At 46.9% G+C, this 19,011-nt stretch overlaps 1 protein-coding gene across 2 annotated transcripts in view; it reads left to right on the top strand.

Moving 5' to 3' along the window:
* The window catches only part of SPTBN4 (spectrin beta, non-erythrocytic 4), a 1,634,043-nt gene that overhangs the window by 723,290 nt on the left and 891,742 nt on the right, over positions 1-19,011 (top strand). Inside the window, exons 1-3 of one of the 2 annotated variants that reach the window (XM_086938241.1) lie at positions 2,996-3,763; positions 6,704-6,850; positions 18,630-18,893. In XM_086938241.1, the coding sequence (XP_086794367.1) occupies positions 6,728-6,850; positions 18,630-18,893 (387 nt within the window). In that variant the 5' untranslated portion in view covers positions 2,996-3,763; positions 6,704-6,727. Of the gene's footprint in view, positions 1-2,995; positions 3,764-6,703; positions 6,851-18,629; positions 18,894-19,011 lie in introns of those variants that run through there. The other variant, XM_086938242.1, reaches the window with a different exon arrangement.

The raw sequence follows: 19,011 nt of genomic DNA, 5'->3' as shown, positions 1-19,011 counted from the left end.
GAAAAAAATGAAATAACAGAAATAAGTATTGCAGTCCTTCAACAGATGCAGTTGCCATGAGTAAGTTCACCTCTTTGGATTTGCCAATATCATATAAGAGCTCTTAAGGAAGCCATGATGGTTTTACTCAGTGTTCCTCATGGAATCTCTGGTATGCCCTCAGGAGATGCTACAGATCTACTGGTTCTTGCATCACGCACTGGCTCGTCAGAACACTGGCCACTTCAGCCCAAGACCGTCCGTCCTCTGCCCATGCCCTCTGGCACCGCCTTCAGCACACTACTTGACTAGATTGCGGCCTGACTTCTGAAGCCCAGGAAGCTGACCACGTTGGTTTCAGAAAATGCAGTATCAGGCTTGGCTGTAGCCCTAAAGTCAGTAGATCCAGCTATCCCCTGCCTCTGACCCCCATGACCTATCTCACTCTTCTCATTCAAAAGACAAGAACAGCCAGCAGGCAGCTGTTAGACGAAGGCTGATAGCCTGGAAGCAATAGAAAAAGATGTTCAGACTAGACGACTTCTGATGATTCCCTGACCCTCACTCCGAATGAGAAGAAGGGTAGGACGGTGTGATCACACTCTCCACTGGGCACTTAGACATGAGGTGGAAGAATGCCAGTGGCGTTGACACCAGAGGGCCATGCTTTCTTGGTGGAAGCTGCAGAGGTACTGAGATGGCACTACAATCCCTCAAACTAGGATACTCTCTTTTTAGGGATATTAACATACTTCCGGCACAATCCATACCTAATGTAGCCCATGTAGAGGTATGCCTGGGATCCACACTGCATGAGGTAAGCATGACTCTTCTCCCACGGTGAGCAGACAGGCAGCCAGGAACCATAGGCAAACTCCTTCTGGTCCAGCATTTCGAATGACACTTCCATCCCTGAAGACCATGTATGTACAGGCCTGTTTGGCATAAAAAAGGCCTAAAGCATTCCCATGCACTCTTCCTGACAGGGAAACGAAGAGATTAGCTACTTTGCGCTGTAAGGTCTTTACCTCTGAAAAGCCTAGAATTAAGGGCATGCAGTGCCAGTCTCATGGCACACTAGTGACATGCTATATTTTATTCACCAGTTTTATATAGCACCATGTCATCGAAGTGGTATTATAGCTTTTTACATCGAGCAATGCATAAAGTACATTGCATACACGAGTAAAGAGTGATATGGAGAGACAACCCGGGAGGGGGAAAAGATAAAGAGATGGGGGTGGGTAAGTAAACTGTGAAGAACAACATGAAATACATAGCATGCAAATATCAAGTGGCGCGGATCAAATATCCAGGGTTCCATTCAGGCATCAGAAAATCACAGGCTAGAATGATTTGTGGGAAATAATTAAGTAAGCCATCCCAAACGTGCTTAACTCTCTTCAAGACGTTTTACAACTTTCAGAAACAGAAGCAATCAATACACCAGCAAGTTAAACACCCAGCCCAAGATAGAATAGTCCCCAAAAAAACAAACGCTGCCTGCTAGTTTTCTAGGGACATACAAGCTCTACTTGAGGAATCGCGCAGAGGTGGCACCTGTTCAGTGAGAAACAAAGGTAACTCGTTGGAGAGGTTCCCACAGTAGGGCTATCGCCTGCCCACTTACATTTCACTCTATACTTAAGCAATTTCATCCGCATTATAGGAAATTCTTTAGATATAGCCGACGTTGTATTTGTCCGAGACAGCAGCCACACCTCCTCTTCGTGCCTAACAATTAACTCCTCTAAAAAGAAGACACGTGTTCAGGGAGGGAAAGGGGCTGCCGTGGGAATGGAGGATTGGAACTTCAGACCAGGTCTGCAGGTCCTTGATCCTTGACTGGGACGCTCTGTCCCATTCAGCAGAAAGCTTGCACTTGTCAAGCTGTGCCTGTACACTCTCCCCTCACAGAACCTTCTTAATGAAAGAACTTTCTGGACAAAAGTGGGCGATGGAACAAGTTCTCAGCTTGCAGAGAATCAAGGTGGTCCCCAAAAGAGTCAGAAAGCCGTTGGCCGACACCCACTGCCCACTGCCCACTACTACATGAGTACAGAGGCTGTTACTTTAGCTCCATAAAGAGGATTTACCTGCATTCATCTCTGCCGAGGATATGTTAATTTTCGGTAGTGTAATGCATGCTAAAAATTGAACAGTTTCGTGGCTTTTTCTTTCTTAACGCCTAGAAAATTGGGTTAAATGAATGTAACTGGCGCCATTTGTCCCATTTATGGATCGTATTCACTTCCGATATGGAGGTCACGTGATTTGAAACCTTGGACAAGTTCGTCATAAGGAATATGTGGAAATATTCACTGACAGCCCGTTCGTTGCACACCCAGTCATATATAATGAAGGTTTAGAGTGCATACTACAAAGTCAAAGACTTATAAAGGCGCATTCGACAAACACACGCGGTGACCTATAGAGGTTCATTTTAAATCAGCGAATGAATGAATGAATGATTGACATCTTTGGTTAAAATGGAAAAAAAGCCTCCAGGAATGTTACATCAACACTATATGTTACATCAACACTATTCAGGCTGAGTCCAGTCCTCCCTCAAACCAATTGCCATCTCAAAAAAATTAACAGTCTGCGCAATGCCTCTTGGAATTAAAAGCAGGGCCGTTCTGCGGGCCTTGGATCCAGAGGCAGTGGGGGATCCTTTCAGGCACTGGGGATGGTGGGCACATATTTGAGGAGGAGGAGGAGGAGGACTGCATCATGAGGGTGCTGAAAAGCAAAGATATCCCGGCAGGGAGAAGGAGGTGCAGCCCGAAGCTCCTGTGTTTACATGCGTGACCACTGCAGCATGCCACCTCATGAGAGCCGAGGGCTTCCCCGCCCCCTCAGAGGGTCTGCCGCGCGAGGAGCGCCGCTCCTGTGTTTACGTGTGCCCGCTGCCGCATGCCACCTCACGGCACTCCCAGTCGGACGCCCCCCGCCACCCTCAGGGTCGCAGAGCCTGCTACAGTGAGGCCGCTCCGGGCTGTCTCAGCTGCCGGGTCACACTTGACATCTCCCCCTTCCTTCCTCCGTGTCTGCCGAGTGCAGCAGTTTCAGGCACGGCCCCTCGGTCTCTGCTGACGCGCGGGCTGGGCTCTCCCTCTCCATCCTCCCCCTCCGCCCTCCACTTCGCCTTCCCCTTCCTTCCACTGCGGTAGCGCACCCCGTGCCAAGCGCAGGTGGAGGCTCACCAGGAAGGAACTGAAGCCGACGCGTTTTACACTCGTTTTACACTCGTTTCATCGAGGCAGGGATGAAAAGGGGCTCTGCTTTTGCAGGTGTCTCGCACTGAAGCGTGCGTTTGGAATTGAAAATAGGGCTATATTAAGACACAACCGAGGCGCTTGGAAGACCCGCCGGTGCGCTGCGGGGTCGAAAATGAGGTAGACCTGCTGGGGCGTCGCATTGGAGACAGACCTTCATCGTCAGGTGTTCTGTACAAGGAGACTGGAAGACCTTCTGGGGTGTTTCAAAACGATGGAGGTGAACCTGAGATCCGCGAAGAAGTGCCCGAGGATGATGCTGCCACGTTGGGGGTGTTTGACAGTGAGGTAGACCTGCAGCCAGTGCTTAGTGGTGAGGTAGATTGAGCTGCCCAGTGATGCAGGAGCCATGCTGGGACTGTTCAGGATTGAGCGTGTCTTGCTGGAGTTACCCAATAAAGAAGTCCTTCTGAGGTGGTGTGATGTTTATTGCAGTGACCCATCCACCGGCTGCAGGAGCTTGTCGATAAGGAGTTGGCCCCAAGACCTACTGGATGTGATTGAGGGTAAGAAGGTTGATCCCGGGGCTTGCTGGTGGTGTTTGGCGTTAATGAGGGGCAGGACACCTTCTGGGGTGTTTGAGGTTGAGGAGGTGACCTGGAGGACTGCTATGAGTAGTTTAAACAGGCTCCTTTGGAGTGTTTGACGAAGAGGCAGGCCTGCTGTGGATTGTGAGAGAGCTGAGCTTCTAGGGGTGCTGGAAAGTGAGCTAGACGTGCTGGAGAATTTGATGGGGAAGCAGGCCTACTGGGGGAGTAGGACGGTGAGTTAGACTTACTTGTGGTTTTTGAGAGAGAGGTAGGCTGCTGGGGATGCTTCATTATGAGCATGGCTTGATGAGGGTGTTCACTGTTTTAGTAGATCTGCCGGGATGTTTAAGGGCGAGCTAGGTGTTCGAAGGGTGCTTGAGTCTTGGTTACACATTGACAGTGAATTGTGCCTGCTGTGGGGTGGGCACCAACTAGTGAGCACGACCTGCTTGTGTGGTCTGTGAGGATATAAACATGCTGGGTCATTTGGATGCAAGTTAGATCTGAGGTTATTCAAGGTGCAAGTAGACCTGCTGGGGTGTTTGATAAGAACGAGAACCATTTGTTGTTCTTCGGGGGGGGGGGGGGGGGGGGGGAGGGGTTGTGTATGGAGTGGAGGTTTTATTTTGTAAGCTATATATGTTAGGGGTGTTCGAGAGTAAATTAGACCAGCTGGGGTGTTCCAAGGTGAGCCAGAAGGCCTGGTGGTGTTTGAGAATAAGCCAAAACTGTGGAGTGACTTCAAATGTGAGTTATGTTCTTTAGCCATGTAAGAGCATGAAGGACCTGCCGGGATTGTTTGGAGGTTAGTTGCACCAGCTGAAGGTTTTGTAGTGTACCCTAGGCCATTTGGAGGTATTCAATAGAGAACTAGGCCAGCTGTGGTGTTCCAGGGTGTGCTAGACCTGCTGGGGTTTTAGAAAGTAATACAAAAGGGGGTGGGGATGGACGGAGCATCTGAATCAATCAAACACTCACACCCAGTCAAAAGATCTGGGTTTAATCCAACACCATTCTTTAGCCCACTCTGCCACCCCAGGTCAGACATGGCTATATGAAAATCAGTCTGACCCTGGGGTTTTAGAAAGTAGCTAAACCTACAAGGGCAAGCGAGCTTACCCTGCTGGGGCAGTTTGCGAGTGAGCTAGACTGGTTATGTTTGTTTGAAACTGAGTTGGACCTTCCAGGATGTTCAAGGGTGAACTAGATTTGCTGAGGGGTTCAGGTGAGCTATACCTGTTGGGGGTGTTCGAAAGTGAGCTAAACCTACTGGGGGATTTTGATAGATTGAGCAAAACGTGCTGAACAGTGCGCTAAAGTGCTTGGGGTGTTTCAGTTGAGCTATACCTAGTTGTGGTTCTCTAATAAGCTAGATATGCTGGAGTGGGTTTGGGGTGAGCTAGTCTTATTGGAGGTGTTGAGGGACTAACTGCCTGGGGGGTAGGTAAGTGTTACCCTCACGTGCTTGGGGCTTGTTTGACGATAAGATACATCTGGTAGGGAATCGTCGGGTGAGTTAGACTTTGCTTGGAATGTTCAAGGGTCAGCGAGACCTGCTAGGGGTGCTCACTCATTAGTGAGTTATTTCTACTTTGGTTGTTCAAGAGTGAGCTAGACCTGTCTGGGGAGTCCGTGACTGAGCTAGACCTGCTGGTGATTTAGGAGAAACACCTGTGCACGGGTGGTTGACCCATGTGTGCTTGGGAAATTCTAGAGAGGGATGGACCTGCTGGAGGAGTTCATATGTGAACCGCCTCTGCGGAGGATGTTCTGAGAGAAAGCTGTACCTGCTTGTGGTGTTCTGGAGTTAGCTGGCCCTTCTGGGGTGAGATGGACCTGGGGAGGGGGGTGGGGTTCAGGATGAGCTGGGCTTGCTGAAAGTCATCCATGGTGAACTTTATCTCCTGGGATATTTAGGTGTAAGCAATATCTGCTGCAGGTGTTTTAGGGTGAAGCTGCACCTGGTGGAGGTATTCATGAGTGATCTGGACCTACTAGGAGTTTTCCAGAGTGAGCTACACCTCCTGGAACTCCAAGGCTTTTCGCCAGTGAACTATAACTGGGTGAGCTATACATGTTGGGAATGTTAAAGCAGGGGGTTAGACCGGTTGGTGGTATTTGGGGCCAGCTCCAAGAGTGAACTGGACTGGCTGCTGGGGTGTTCCGGGGTGGGCAGGGTCCGTTGGAGTGCTAAACGGTGAGGTAGACCTGCTGGGCTCTTCGGGGGTGAGTTATAACACATGGGTGAGCTATACCAGCCCGGGGTGTTCACGGAACAGTTAGAGCCGCTGCGGCTGTTCACGTGCGAGCCGTACTTGCCGGAGGATGTTCAGGGTGACGAGTCAGAGCTACTGGGTTGTTGAGCGGCGAGCCAGACTCCCTAAAGCGCCCGGAGACCACGGTGGTATCTCTGAGACCCGCCTTCGCCCTCTTGGCACCTCCGGCTCGGGACGGCGACGCCGTAGCTCGCTCACTGCAGCAAACGCGCGCGAGCGGAGGGGGCCGCAGAGGTTCTCCGCGCTCCGTCATAATAAGACCCATTATGCGCGCGGCGACCCAGCGCTCGGCGTGCGGCACCGTAACGGCCGATCTTGCTGACATGTCGCAAGGCAGAGCCCTGCACAGCACGCTGGCAGCGCGACTAAAACACAATAAATAAACGGACTGCGGCGGGAGGAAGGGGCGGGCTCCTACCTCCGTGCCCCAGGACAGCGCATCCAGCTGGCGGCGATATGAGGAGAAGCTGCGCAAGCGATAGACAGTTTAAGGGGACGCGGCCGGGAGCCGGGGTCCGCTCCGAGCAGGGCCGCCGGTGAGGCACGGGTTGCGGGCGGGGGGCGGGGATGGCGGCCCCGGCGCCCGGTCCCAGGGGCTCCCACTGGACGCCGGACTCAGCGGCCTCTCTTTTTCCCGCAGCTGGACTCATGGATTAACGAGAAGATGCTCGCGGCCAAGGACACGTCCAGGGACGAGGCGCAAAAGCTGCACAAGAAATGGCTGAAGCACCAGGCGTTCATGGCGGAGCTGGGCCAGAACCGGGAGTGGCTGGACAAGATCGAAAAGGTAAGGTCTGGGGGAAGGGTGCAGGTGTGGGGCGGGAGGAGCCAAACGGAGAAAGAGTGGAGAGGTATCGTTTTGGGGGGCAGTAGGCGGGAAGAGATGATTTTGCCATGGGGAGAAACACGGGGTGATGGGGCAGGAGAAAGCAAGAGCACATGAAGGTAATAGAATGGGAGAAGCGAAAAAGTCAGATGGAGGAAAGGGGAGAGAGGAGACATTGGAGAAAGCTGTGGGAGGTAGCTACAGAAGGGTGTAGGCAGTAGCGTAGGTATAAGATTTAATACAAGCAAGGTGTTGGGATGATTAGAATATAGAGCTGGAAGAGATATAAGGAAGAGGTCGGAGAAAGATAGCAGAGGAGGTATCGGGCAGAGAAGAAAACATGAGGTAGAGGATGGGTGGAGGTGGAAGAAGGCAAGCATTGGAGAAACGTAGAATGGTGGCCCCGTGAATGTTTAATTGGCGTGAAATGAGGAGAGAAACTAGTATTAGTAGAGAGCCAAAGATGGGGTTACGGGTAAACAAATGGTGTCACGTGAAGGGAAGGGTTCTGGGGAGAGACGTGATGAAAGATAGAGACTGGCAAATAGCAGCAAGGATGCCAGAAGAAAGGGGGATGGAAGGCAGAAATAAATGTAAATGAGAGCTGGGAGCATGTGTAATATTTGGAGAGTTGGCCTTTATAGGAAGCGATAGGCAGTTATGCAAGGAGGGGGGGGGGGGGGGGGACGGGAGAAATGATCCAATAAGGCAGTTCTTAAGGACTTTCAAGGAAAGGAGGAAAGAGCGAAAATGGCAGTGAAAATCAAGGATAAACACGAAGCTGTAAGGAAGTGCAGGGGAAGGATCTGATGGGGAACTTTGAGTTGAAAAATGAGGTTGTTAACCTGCCCTGTCCAGTAGTCTGATGTCTCTTGTTTACACATGCATCTGTGTATTGATAAGATAACAATACAACAAAGCCTGGTATTGACAGACATAGCGGATCACTCCGCCCTATTTATATGCAGTGTAATGAAGTTATCTGTAGTCATGCGTTACATGTTAAGGGCACATCACTATTGACCTATATCAGCTCCTATACCCTCTTAAACATTTGGAAGATGAAACAAATACCAGAATACGAAGTTATATCAGCTAAAAAGTCAGAAGCACCTGGATTAAGTGCTTAAGCTTGACATGAACCAACTTGCACTTTGTGGATGCCCCACTCTACTCTCTCCTCCTCTCTCGTTTTCTGTCCCCAGCAACCTTGCCACTCTGCTGATATCACATCCTCTTAATCGGAAACAGTTCATATTACACTGCTGCTGCCTAACCAATCCATTTTACGGGTTTCGTTGCATGGAATTAGCGTGTATTCTGAATGCTTAAGAAATGCTTTCAGATCAGAAAGATCTAGTTCTTGGGGGGGGGGGGGGGGGGGGGGTCAGGGTTGCCTCGGTCCTGTGGACAACTCGGCAGGGTAGCCTAAGGTGGAAATGCACACCAGTGGTTGAGTTGTTGACCGATGAATCAAAAGCCATACTTTGAAATCACTAGTGCTTAATTTGGGCTGGTGGTCCTATATATCGTGCACTGGCAGTCATTTTTTTTTAGAACTTGCAGATCATTTTTCATCATTAGAATTTGATACTGAGCAATGGTGAAAAAAACCTGCATGAGTGAGATAAAGAAACAGGAAGTGTAGGGTGGAGGATTTAATAGGCAAGAGACAGAATCAGCACTTAGTTGCCTTGATATTCGGAAACAGAGCATTTACAAATTAACTTATTAGTGCCTAACTTTTCCATTTTTTTGTCTTAGAGGGAAGGGTTGTTGACATTTGCATGTCCATGTTCAGCTACATGGATCTAGATATGCACGTTTTCAAAGGGACTGGCGACTATGCTAAAAGGGAATTGGTGAGTACTTCCTGAAAGAGAGTTGGAGCTAGGGAAGATTAAGCCTCATTACCTAAGGTTGAATGATCTATATCTAGCAAAATCGGGACCATTCATGATCTGAGAAAATTATGTTTTGTCAGCGCCTCCCTTTTGTCAAAAGCCCCCCAGTTGTATTTTGTGTCCCAACCACATTTCATCAATGTAAGCTACTCAAGTACTTACCAGGGCAAGCAGTAATTCCAGTGAGAAGGAATTGAGAATTGTAGGAGGACCATAAGAAACCTTGTTTCTTCTCACTATTTCACTGCCAGTGCTAAAGAGCGTAGGTCTTGCTGAACTTGCAGATGTTTCATTGATATATGAGCATCTTCCTGCCCCCTGCATCCACTCCCTAAAACACCAAAACAACCAAGGGTAGGTGAACCAGGAATCTAGTGGTGAGAAACTTTTGACCGCTGCCTTCCAGCTGCTCTTAATAAAAGCATTCTCTTGATAATATGATTCTGCCAGCATCAACAAAGGAACTGAGATTCCCAGAACTCGTTTTAGGAGATGAGCGGCCTTTGCTGTTCCACAGTGGTTTTTCTGTGTCCACTTCAGGTCAAGCGTTGTCAAATAATAAGCTTGTTATAATGATGAGTAGTTGCGAAAAAGCCTTACTGATTTGCATTCTGGGATGAGTACAGTATGTATAAAAAGAAGCCTTCTCTCTTTTCTTCAGTGTCCCAGAAACCTATGACCCATCAAGCGTCCGACACACACAGGACTGTCAGTTGGTTCAGAATGTTTGGACTAATTTTTTTGATATACAGCAAAATGGCTTTTCATTTATATTGTGTTTCTACTCCCCAAAAGGCAGTTTGTGCGCCTTCTTATTTTCTCTCCCACGAACTGTCATGGCCACAGCTCAGCTTCACATCCACACACTTTGCCTTTAGAGATGATCAAATATCTGCAGCATCGGAACTTGCCTTTGACACAGAGCACAGCCTGTGGCCCTGGCTATCATGGATTGGTGTACACTAAAGAGCAAGACAGGCCAACATGTCTTGCTCTTTAGTGTTCCTTAAATAACAATGTTTTTCATTTCCTTTGTAAGTACTGATAGTTTACAGTTGTTCGCAGAGGTACAAACGTATTTTTCCAGAGCAGGGCCAGCTGGACAGATAGTCAACTTCCTCCTCTTCTGGATTTCATTCTGAAAGTGCTTTAATTAGTTCTCTGCCACTGAATTGTAGAGCTCACTGAGAATGATAGTAGTGTAGCTTTCCAATGTGACAGTGAGGTCCAATACAGTAGTATTGCCTATGTGCTAAGGTTAAAGTTTACGTTTATTTCTTTCATGGATAGGAAACCAATGCAGTGTCCCAGGTACAGCTAATAGTCAAGTCAAGTCAAAGATAATGTTTATTTAGGCGCTTGGTCCTTAAACAAAATAATAAGAACATTTCCATCTTTCCATAGTACAATATCATTAATCATTTTTTGTAAGGGAATGGGTTTGAGTTGAGAGAACAGGAAGCAGTGGCGCTCTGAGCGGTATGATCTCTTGAGTTATAATGTTCGTGCAGTGGGCACGCGGTGCAATACAGGACAGGGGAACTTAAACCCAAGTAGAAAAACCCCCCTGTGTAGGTATAGGGAGACCTAGCCCAAAATAGAATAAAAAGCGGATCCTGTGCACACGCTAGAAAAATAGGTTGTCCTTTTTTAAAAAAAAATATTTTTATTGAGATTTCCCCCCCACATTTTTCCAATAAATCCAATGCATTTTTACAGTACAGATATTGCATACATATAAAGTTCGACAGTTATCACAAAAAAAGAAAGAAGCTACAAAAGAAAAAAACAAGAAAAAACAAAAAAGACACATCTTTTTGCTTCTATTTCCCCCTATTCTTCCATTGCTCAATGGGTAACCAAATCCTACCCCCCCCCCAATGCCCTTGCCCTTCTGCCTTTCCTATCATAAATAGCTTTCTCCAAATTATATGTGGAAAGGAGCCTTGCAATCCATGACTGAAATGTCGGTGCCGACTTATCAATCCAGGCCCTTGCAATAATAATCCTAAAAACTGCCGTAACCATAAACATAAATTCTGGATATTCATTATTATCTCCTATAATGATCCCTAGCATTATCAACCCATCCGTTAATTTGATCTTCAACCCCAGAGATCCCTCCTGAAATTCTTCTATTGCCAATTTTAATGTGTAGAGCTGTGGGCATTGTGCAAACATATGTGTGATATTGGCACTAGTTGAGTTACAGCGTGGACAAGTTATTCCAGTGCTCCCCCCCCACTGGGCAATTCTAGCAGGTGTATGATACAGCGAGTAGACTGTCTTATAGTATTGAGTTTGTAGCGTTGCTGAACACAAGACAGATCGACCTAGGTCTAATGAGGCTTGTAGAGCCTCGGGATGCGCCCCTACTTGTTCCACCCACTTATTGACATATTTTTCTCTATCATCTGTTTTTAATTCCTGTAGTTCTGCATACAATTGTCTAATCGTGCCATGTAAGCTATTCTCCAAATAGTCCATTATCCTACAATGTGTCAACCCTGCTGTCCCACCCTGTTTCTTATGAAAGTAGCTCCTCACTTTTAAGTATTTAAAAAAAATATTTCCTGGTATCTTAAATTTGTTTTGAATATCCTGGAACAGTAGGAACACCCCTTTTACATCCAACAAGTCCCCTAATTTCTTAATCCCCTTGCCATCCCAATCCTTCATAACTGTATCCCTGAAAATCTCTGCCGGAAGATCGTTGTTCGTATACAGCCTCAGATATCTATTATACCTCCCCATTCCTAGCTTTTTCCTAATGGCCCTCCAGATTTTATATACAGCACTCAGTGTCTTGAACCTCGTGTGTTTAAAATAGGCATAATCCACTGTGTTTAGTATGGCATTCTCTGCCTCCTTGCCCAGAACTGCTTCATAGACGTTCACTCGACCCAATCTCTCGCCATGCTGGCTACTGCCTCCTAATAAACCTTGAGAATATTGGAGAGCTACCGCCCAATAATAGAGTCTAAAATCAGGTGCCCCCCCCCCATCCTCCCTTCTCCCTTGATAGTGTCAAAAATCGATATGCTCTACGTGTCTTCCCCTGTGCCCATATTAATCTATTCACTGTTGCTTCTATTCTATTAAACCATGTGCCGTCAAAGTATAAGGGAATTGCTCTAAAAATATATAAAAACTTTGGAAAAGTAACCATTTTAATCAAATTAATACGCCCCATTAGTGTCAAGTGTAAATTATTAATTCTCTCCATATTTCTTTTGACCTTCCCTAAAAGTGGTTCCATATTAATCTCTATTAAGTTCTCCAAATCCGCTGTCACCCTGATTCCCAAATACATTGCTTCTGAAACTACCCTCGTATCCTGGAATGTTGTGAACCTATTCTGCACTACCTGTGTCTTTCCTCTATTTATGAGATACCCTGAAACCACCCGAAAGTTCCTTGCCTCTTGTTCTATTTCGATAAGTGCCCCCCCCCCACCCCCCGGTGCTGGTGTTGTAATGGCTACATCGTCCGCGTAAGCAAATAATTTATATTCCTGCTCATGTAGTCTAATTGGGGGGATCCTATTATTATGGGTAAGCCTTCTTAACAACGGGTCCAGGTATATGGCAAACAATAAAGGCGAGGCTGGGCATCCCTGCCTAGTCCCTCGTCTGATCTGTACTGCCTTCGTATAGGATTTATTGATTCTTATCCTAGCTGACGGATGTTTATATAGTGCCTGGATTGCTTTTATATAGCCGTTGCCTATTCCAGCCCATTCCATGGCTTTCCACAGATAGTCCCAGGAGACCCTGTCAAAGGCCTTCTCAGCATCCAGAAAAATAGCTGCGACAGGGTCTCCTGCAACCTCCGCTGCGTCTAGGATGGTGATCATCTGTCTTGTATGTTGGGTGGTCCCTTTACCTGGGATAAAGCCATGCTGTATGGGGGATACCACCCCCTCGATAACCTTACTCAACCTATTTGCCAGTGATTTAGAAAATATTTTTGCATCTGCATTCAGCAGCATTATTGGCCTATATGAACCTGGTTCCATTGGAGGTTTATCCTTTTTTAGTATCTCTATAATATCCGCCCCGTCCCAGGACTGTGGGACTACTCTGCCCCCCTGTGCAATGCAGCAGATTGCCCACATGTCCATACCTAGCACATCCCAAAAGGTCTTATAGAATTCTACTGGTATCTGATCTTGACCTGTTGCTTTTCCAGAGGGGAGACTGAATGTCGCGTCCCTTACCTCCTGAATTGTTAGCGGCAGGTCTAACTTATCCCTCTCCTCTATACTTAGCCCTAACTGTGGTACCTGTGACAAATATTCTATAATCCCTGTCTCTACATTATTTGTATCCTGCTCGTATAGTGTTTCGTAGAACCTCCTGAACACCTCCTGTACCTCCTCCACCTTATTGACAATCGTCCCTGTGCTATCCTTAATTTCTTTTATTTCCCCTGCTGCTAGTGTTTGCCTAGTCCTAATTGCCAGCAGATGGCCCACCCTCTCATTGAATACATAGCATTTTTCTTTTTTTGCTAGGTAGTTCCCTGCTGCTTTTTGCGCCAGAGTAACACCTGCCTCTGCCTTCTGTACCTCCAGGTCCAGCAGGATCTGTTCAATAGGTTCTTGCCTACTTATTGCTACCACAAGACCCTCTTCTAAGCGCACCAGACTTCTAATCTTCTCTTCTCTTTCATCCTCTCCTTTTCCTTCTTACTTCTCAACATAGTATAGCTTAGTGTCTCTCCCCTCACTCCCGCTTTAAAAGCGTCCCATACCATATCCGCTGAAGCCGAGTACCTGTTCATGTCCCAAAATTGTGTTATCCATTCTTGCATCCTTATAACATATTCCTTCTCTTTCAACAGCCCTCGTTCAAATGTCCATGCAGTAATCGACCTGTCCCTATTTTTAGCCACTGTCATACTTAAAACCAACGGATTGTGATCCCACACTATCCTGGGAAGCCGTTCTATTGTGGCTCCGCACACAAGTGAGCTAGAGATAAAGAAATAGTCCAGTCTGGCAATCGTTTTATGTGGAGCTGAATAATAAGTACTTCCTGTGCCTGTTGGGTTTTTCTCTGCCCACATATCCACCAGAGCATTATGTCGGACCAGGTTTTGTACTGCTTTGTATGTCTTTCTCTTCCTCCCTCGGTATCTACCCCTACCCCTGTCAGTTAGGCCATCCAAACCGTTAATATTAAAATCCCCACAACATACTACAGTTTCTGGCCACAGTGCCAATTCCCCATCCAGAAATTCAATCAACCCAGGTTCATCTTCAGTTGACCCATACAGTGAAGTGAGTGTAAATCTTCCAGCCATGGTTTCCATATCCAACACAACCCATCTCCCTTCTTGATCCTCCTTTTTCTTTTTAATTTCTGCAGCACCTTTCCTGGCCAAAATCGCCACCCCCTTACTTCTCCCTTCCTGTCCTGTATAAGCAAGTACCTCAAATCCCATTTGATCCAACATAAACTTATCTTTGCAGGCCACATGCGTCTCCTGTAAACAGATTATACCAATTCTCCAAAATCGAAGCAGCGCAGCTAGCTTTTGCCTTTTCTCTCCATTATTTAGCCCGCAAATGTTAATCGTAACTATCCTAACTGCCATTTATTCATGCTTAATTTTACCATCTTTCCAATTGCCACTTTGAAATTATCCAGCCGCTGTCTCTCTCCCTTAAATACTTTAGAAATCTGTACTGTATATCCCCAACCACCATCACCTATACCAACACCAACCCCAGCACCCCCCCCTTTGCCCCCCCCCTCTGCCCCCCTCCCCTTCTGCTGCCCCACCCCCCCTGCCACAGGCAAATAGGTCACAACTGACCTATGCGTGACCACTGAGCGTTGTAGTGTCGCCCCCCCTCTCCTTCCCTCAACTCTGATCCACCCACCGTTACTTCCCAGATCCAGGCTCATAAATCCAGCCAGTTCCCCCTATCAGCCTTCCTCTTTTTCCCCTGTACATTCCCTTTTACTTCTTCCTAGCTCCTCCTTGTTCTGTTAATTCTGCCTAGAATTCCCCCGCCTTGATCTCCGAAAAAAACATTCTTGTGCGACCTGCAGAGATAACTTTTAGCTTTGCCGGAACATTAGATAAGCCTCTGCCCCTTGTCTCTGAAATGCAGCAATCAGTTGTCTAAGTCTCCAACGCCTCTCGACTGTTACGTGGCAAAAGTACGGTCTAGCGAAAAATGTTACTCCTTCGAAAGATTTCCTAGAATCTGGTCTGGCTTTCTCCATCAGTTCTTGTCTTGCTAGAAAGGTTCCAAAGAACACCAGCATGGCCCTTGGGAGCGTATCTGTGCCCCCCTCCCGCCTTTTCTTTATTGACAGTGGAAACCTATGGGCTCTCTGCAATTCTAGCTCCCATTGCCATGGCGCCTCTGGAAAGGCCCCCTTTAACAGCTTAATAACGAAACCTCTAGGATCTTGCCCCTCCACACCTTCCTCAAGACAGAGAAGTCTAACGTTATTTTGCCTCTGGCGATTTTCCAAGTCTTCCACCTTCCATTGTAGGTCCTCCACGGTCTTTGTCTGCTCCACTCTAAATGCCTGCCAGTCCGTGACTTCATCTTCCAGCCTTCCAGTTCTCTCTTCAACTCCTACGACTCTCTCCTCGACCTCCTCAACTTTTTTGTTTACCTTCCTGATTGAGGCTAGAATTTTTTTGTGTCATGCCTAGCTCTCCGGCTTTCGGCTCTGGCTTCTGCTTGAATCTGTTTTAATGTAGCAAACATAATGTCCAATTTCCCCCCTTTGCCTTGTCCGTCTTGACCATCCTCTCTATACATACTGGACGTAGCTGAGTAGTCCCATAATAGCTTCTTATGGATGCTCAGGGGAGAGCCTGCCCGTCTTGATGCCACCTTGCGCCTTTTCTGAGTACATCTCCCCCTAGAGCCTCCACTATCCCCAGAAATCAAGCTCAGATCTGAAGTGTCTTTTTCCTCATCACTGCTGGCTATTGTTGATTTGGACTCTTCAGGGACCGAGAAGAACCTGTCTCCCTCGGACCCCTCGGTGAATTCCGCCTCTGTCTGACCCTTCTGTGACCCGAGACTCACTAGGCTTTCCCACTTTGCTCCCTCTTCTCCTCGCAACTGAGCTTGCTCCTCGAGCATCTCTGCCTCCACCTCTTTGAGTGCGTTTAGCATTTGTGCAGTGCTATGGACCTCCGCCCCACCAGCGACCTCTCTCACCCTCCTTTCAGCGTGTTCCAGCTCTCCTCGGCTCCCCCGCTCCTGCTCAGAGCCGTCCGTCATCCTCGCTGTCGAGATTTCCGCGGGAAGCGTGAGGACTGTGTGCTCCGGTTGCCTAGCAGCGCTTCCGCTTGCGTCCTCGAGGACGTTGCTGCTTGCTCCTCCGGTCGGCAGGCTTGCCGTGGATGTTCCTGACACCCCCGCAGCTGCTTTCATCCCAAATACTTCTGAAACGGACGGCTGCCTGTAGGTAGGGTCTTTCTCGCTCCTCTTCTTCTCTGACAGGTCCCGCGCTGACTTTTCCTGATTACCCTCGCTTCGAGTGTCCTTAGCCGGCTTGCTATCTTTCTCCTTCTCGCTAGCTTTGTCTAGCTTACGCTGCTGGTCTTTGGTCGCTGTTGAGATAGCCGGTGTCGAGCGTTTGGCAGGAGGGGGTATTTTAACCTTCGGGACGGTGCCCGATCTCCCTGCATCTTTCTGGCTCGTCTCTTTATCCAGGCTGCTGGGCATCGGCTGCTGTTTCTCCTTTCCTCGATATGCCATCTCCCCCTCCAGTACGTTAGTGCAGAGTGCTTTAAACAGGGAAACAGACAGTGTCTTCGCCTTTCCCCATATACGTACAGCCCTGCAAAGCGCACCGTTGCACCTCTTCCACAACGTCCTGCTGCCTCCTCCTTGTTGAACCTCTGCCCAGCGTAAAATGAGCTGCATGCTACTGTTTTAGGGCCATCTGATGCCTATAACTGGTCTTGGGTCGGAGAGGGATTGTGATGCGACTTTCGTCTACAGCGCTTCGGCGGCCATCTTGCCCCCTAGTGTGCTTAAATGTCAGAAAAATAGGTTGTCCTGATGTCAGGACGCAATATTACATACAAGAAGGCACACAATGGACCAAAGGGAAAAACAGTGGTGTATTGTAGAATACCCCTTCTTTAAATCCCCCCTGTTCCAGGGGTATTATTTGGTTAACCTCTACCCATTCTTTAAGTTTTTATAAGATTACTTTAGAAAATACCTTCACTCCCACATCCAAAAGGTTAATTAACCTATAGTTTTTGGAGATCTTTACATCTCCTCATTTATGGATGGGTCTAATGATCGTTCCTTTCCAAGTCTGTGCATCTTCCCTGTCTCCAAAATGCCGGCAAACATTTTTTGTAAAAAAATGTTGCCCACCATTCTGATTGGGTATTTATAATTACTGCTGGCAGATTATCAGTGCCAGCTGCTCTAGTCAATGTTAAGTTTGCTATAATGCGTGTAACCTTACTTGAGATTGACAACCTGGTATCCTCCCCCTCTCTGGTCATATTACGTGTTCCGTAGTTACTTGCCGTTCTCTTATGCTATATATTTCACCCACATATCGTTATTGTTCAGCTTATATTTAGAGAGGTCGAGGTTCAAAACATTGGCATAGTCCATCTGAGTCACGTTTCATGTCCCGTTTCGTGGAAGAAAGGCAGGTGGGCATTAGAGGGACGTAGCCAGATGGAAAAATAGTTTAAGAATCTGTGTGGGAGAGTAAGTTAATTTTTAAGGCAAAGTATATGATAACAGTTACACCATGTGTGGATCATATAATAGCAGTTCTTTTTTTTACTCAGTGAGTCAATTGGCATAAGGGAGTATTTTGAGGAGACCGTCAATCATTTTGTGCCTTAGACAGAAAGAGTCACAGCACAAATATAAATTCATGCCAAATAGGTCACTGGTTTGGACTTTCTCATGGAGCAAGCTGAGTTTGGGGGCATTCCTTTAAAAAGACCTGCTGAGTGCAGACTTTGAAAGGCGATAGAAGGGCTGTTGTAAGGTAGTGTTTTGTTGTTGTCAAATAATCCTCTTTCTAAGTGGCTTTAGCCACTTTCTTTTAAGCAGGCACAGAACGTCTGTTTTTTATTCTTTTCTACAAATGCTCTTTCCCTCATTGGAACTAATCACATGTTTAATGGGATTTTAACACGCATAGAGTTCTAGAGTTTGTAAAGTTATGGACATCATGTAATTTTTTAAAGAGGAAGATAAATAATTGATGAGCAGATTTTTCTGCACAAGAAGCAATCCGTTGCCAAAATGAGTTTAACAAAAGGCCTGATGTGAACTATTATGATTTTTATACAGTAGGCAAAAATAGGTTTATATAATTTACATAAAAATAATATTTTCTAACTGATTAAGGTGTATGTCAGCTTGCAAACCTTCCAGCGAGGAAAACATTGAAATAGAAATTGGAAAAGGATATCATTCTTTCTTTAAATAACTTCATGGTGTGGGACATTTTAACATAACTAAAGAGAAGAAGTCATAATAGTGAAAAAATGATGATGAAACCCCCCTCTAAATAAGTTAAGCGGCCCCAAGAGTAGGCCTGTCACTAGTAGTATAAAATACTTTCAACCAATCATCCATTGAGAGTAAACCATGCAGAAGAAACACAACAAATATGAATTTCATAGAGAGTAAGAAGTGACAGACCCATCAAAGCTTTTCAGGTCTTTCCTTGCTCTTAGGATTCCAAACCCAAGTTCATCTCCAGCTTTGCACCTGTTTTATCCGCGTGGTTGCTCTGAGGGATACCTGTTTATGCTGTTGCTCTAAACAGCCTCGTCTTGCTGTGATAATTTTTTTTGTTCTTCAGGAGGGTCACCAGCTCATTCAAGAGAAACCAGAGTTAGCAAGTGTGGTGACCCGGAAGCTGGAGGACATCCGTCAATGCTGGGTGGAACTAGAGACTACCACGCAGGCCAAGGCCAGACAGCTCTTCGATGCCAACAAAGCTGATCAGCTGGTTCAAAGCTATGCCGATCTGGATAAGAGGCTTCTCAACCTGGAGGGTGATCTACATGGTGTGGAGCCTGGACCTGACATGGTCAGCGTCAACAACCAGCTGAAGAAACTGCAGGTGAGACTGCTCAGTAAATACACCTTTAGGTACCAATGAATGCTTTAGAGAGAGCACAATTCAGCAAGATGCAGCGTCTCCAGATTTTGTCTATATAAACCATTGGTTCAAACATGAA

This window comes from Lissotriton vulgaris, chromosome 9, assembly GCF_964263255.1.
Source record: "Lissotriton vulgaris chromosome 9, aLisVul1.2, whole genome shotgun sequence".
NCBI lineage: Eukaryota > Metazoa > Chordata > Amphibia > Caudata > Salamandridae > Lissotriton > Lissotriton vulgaris.
The sequence above is the reverse complement of the archived record's forward strand: the minus strand, read 5'-3'. Positions and strand labels throughout refer to the sequence as shown.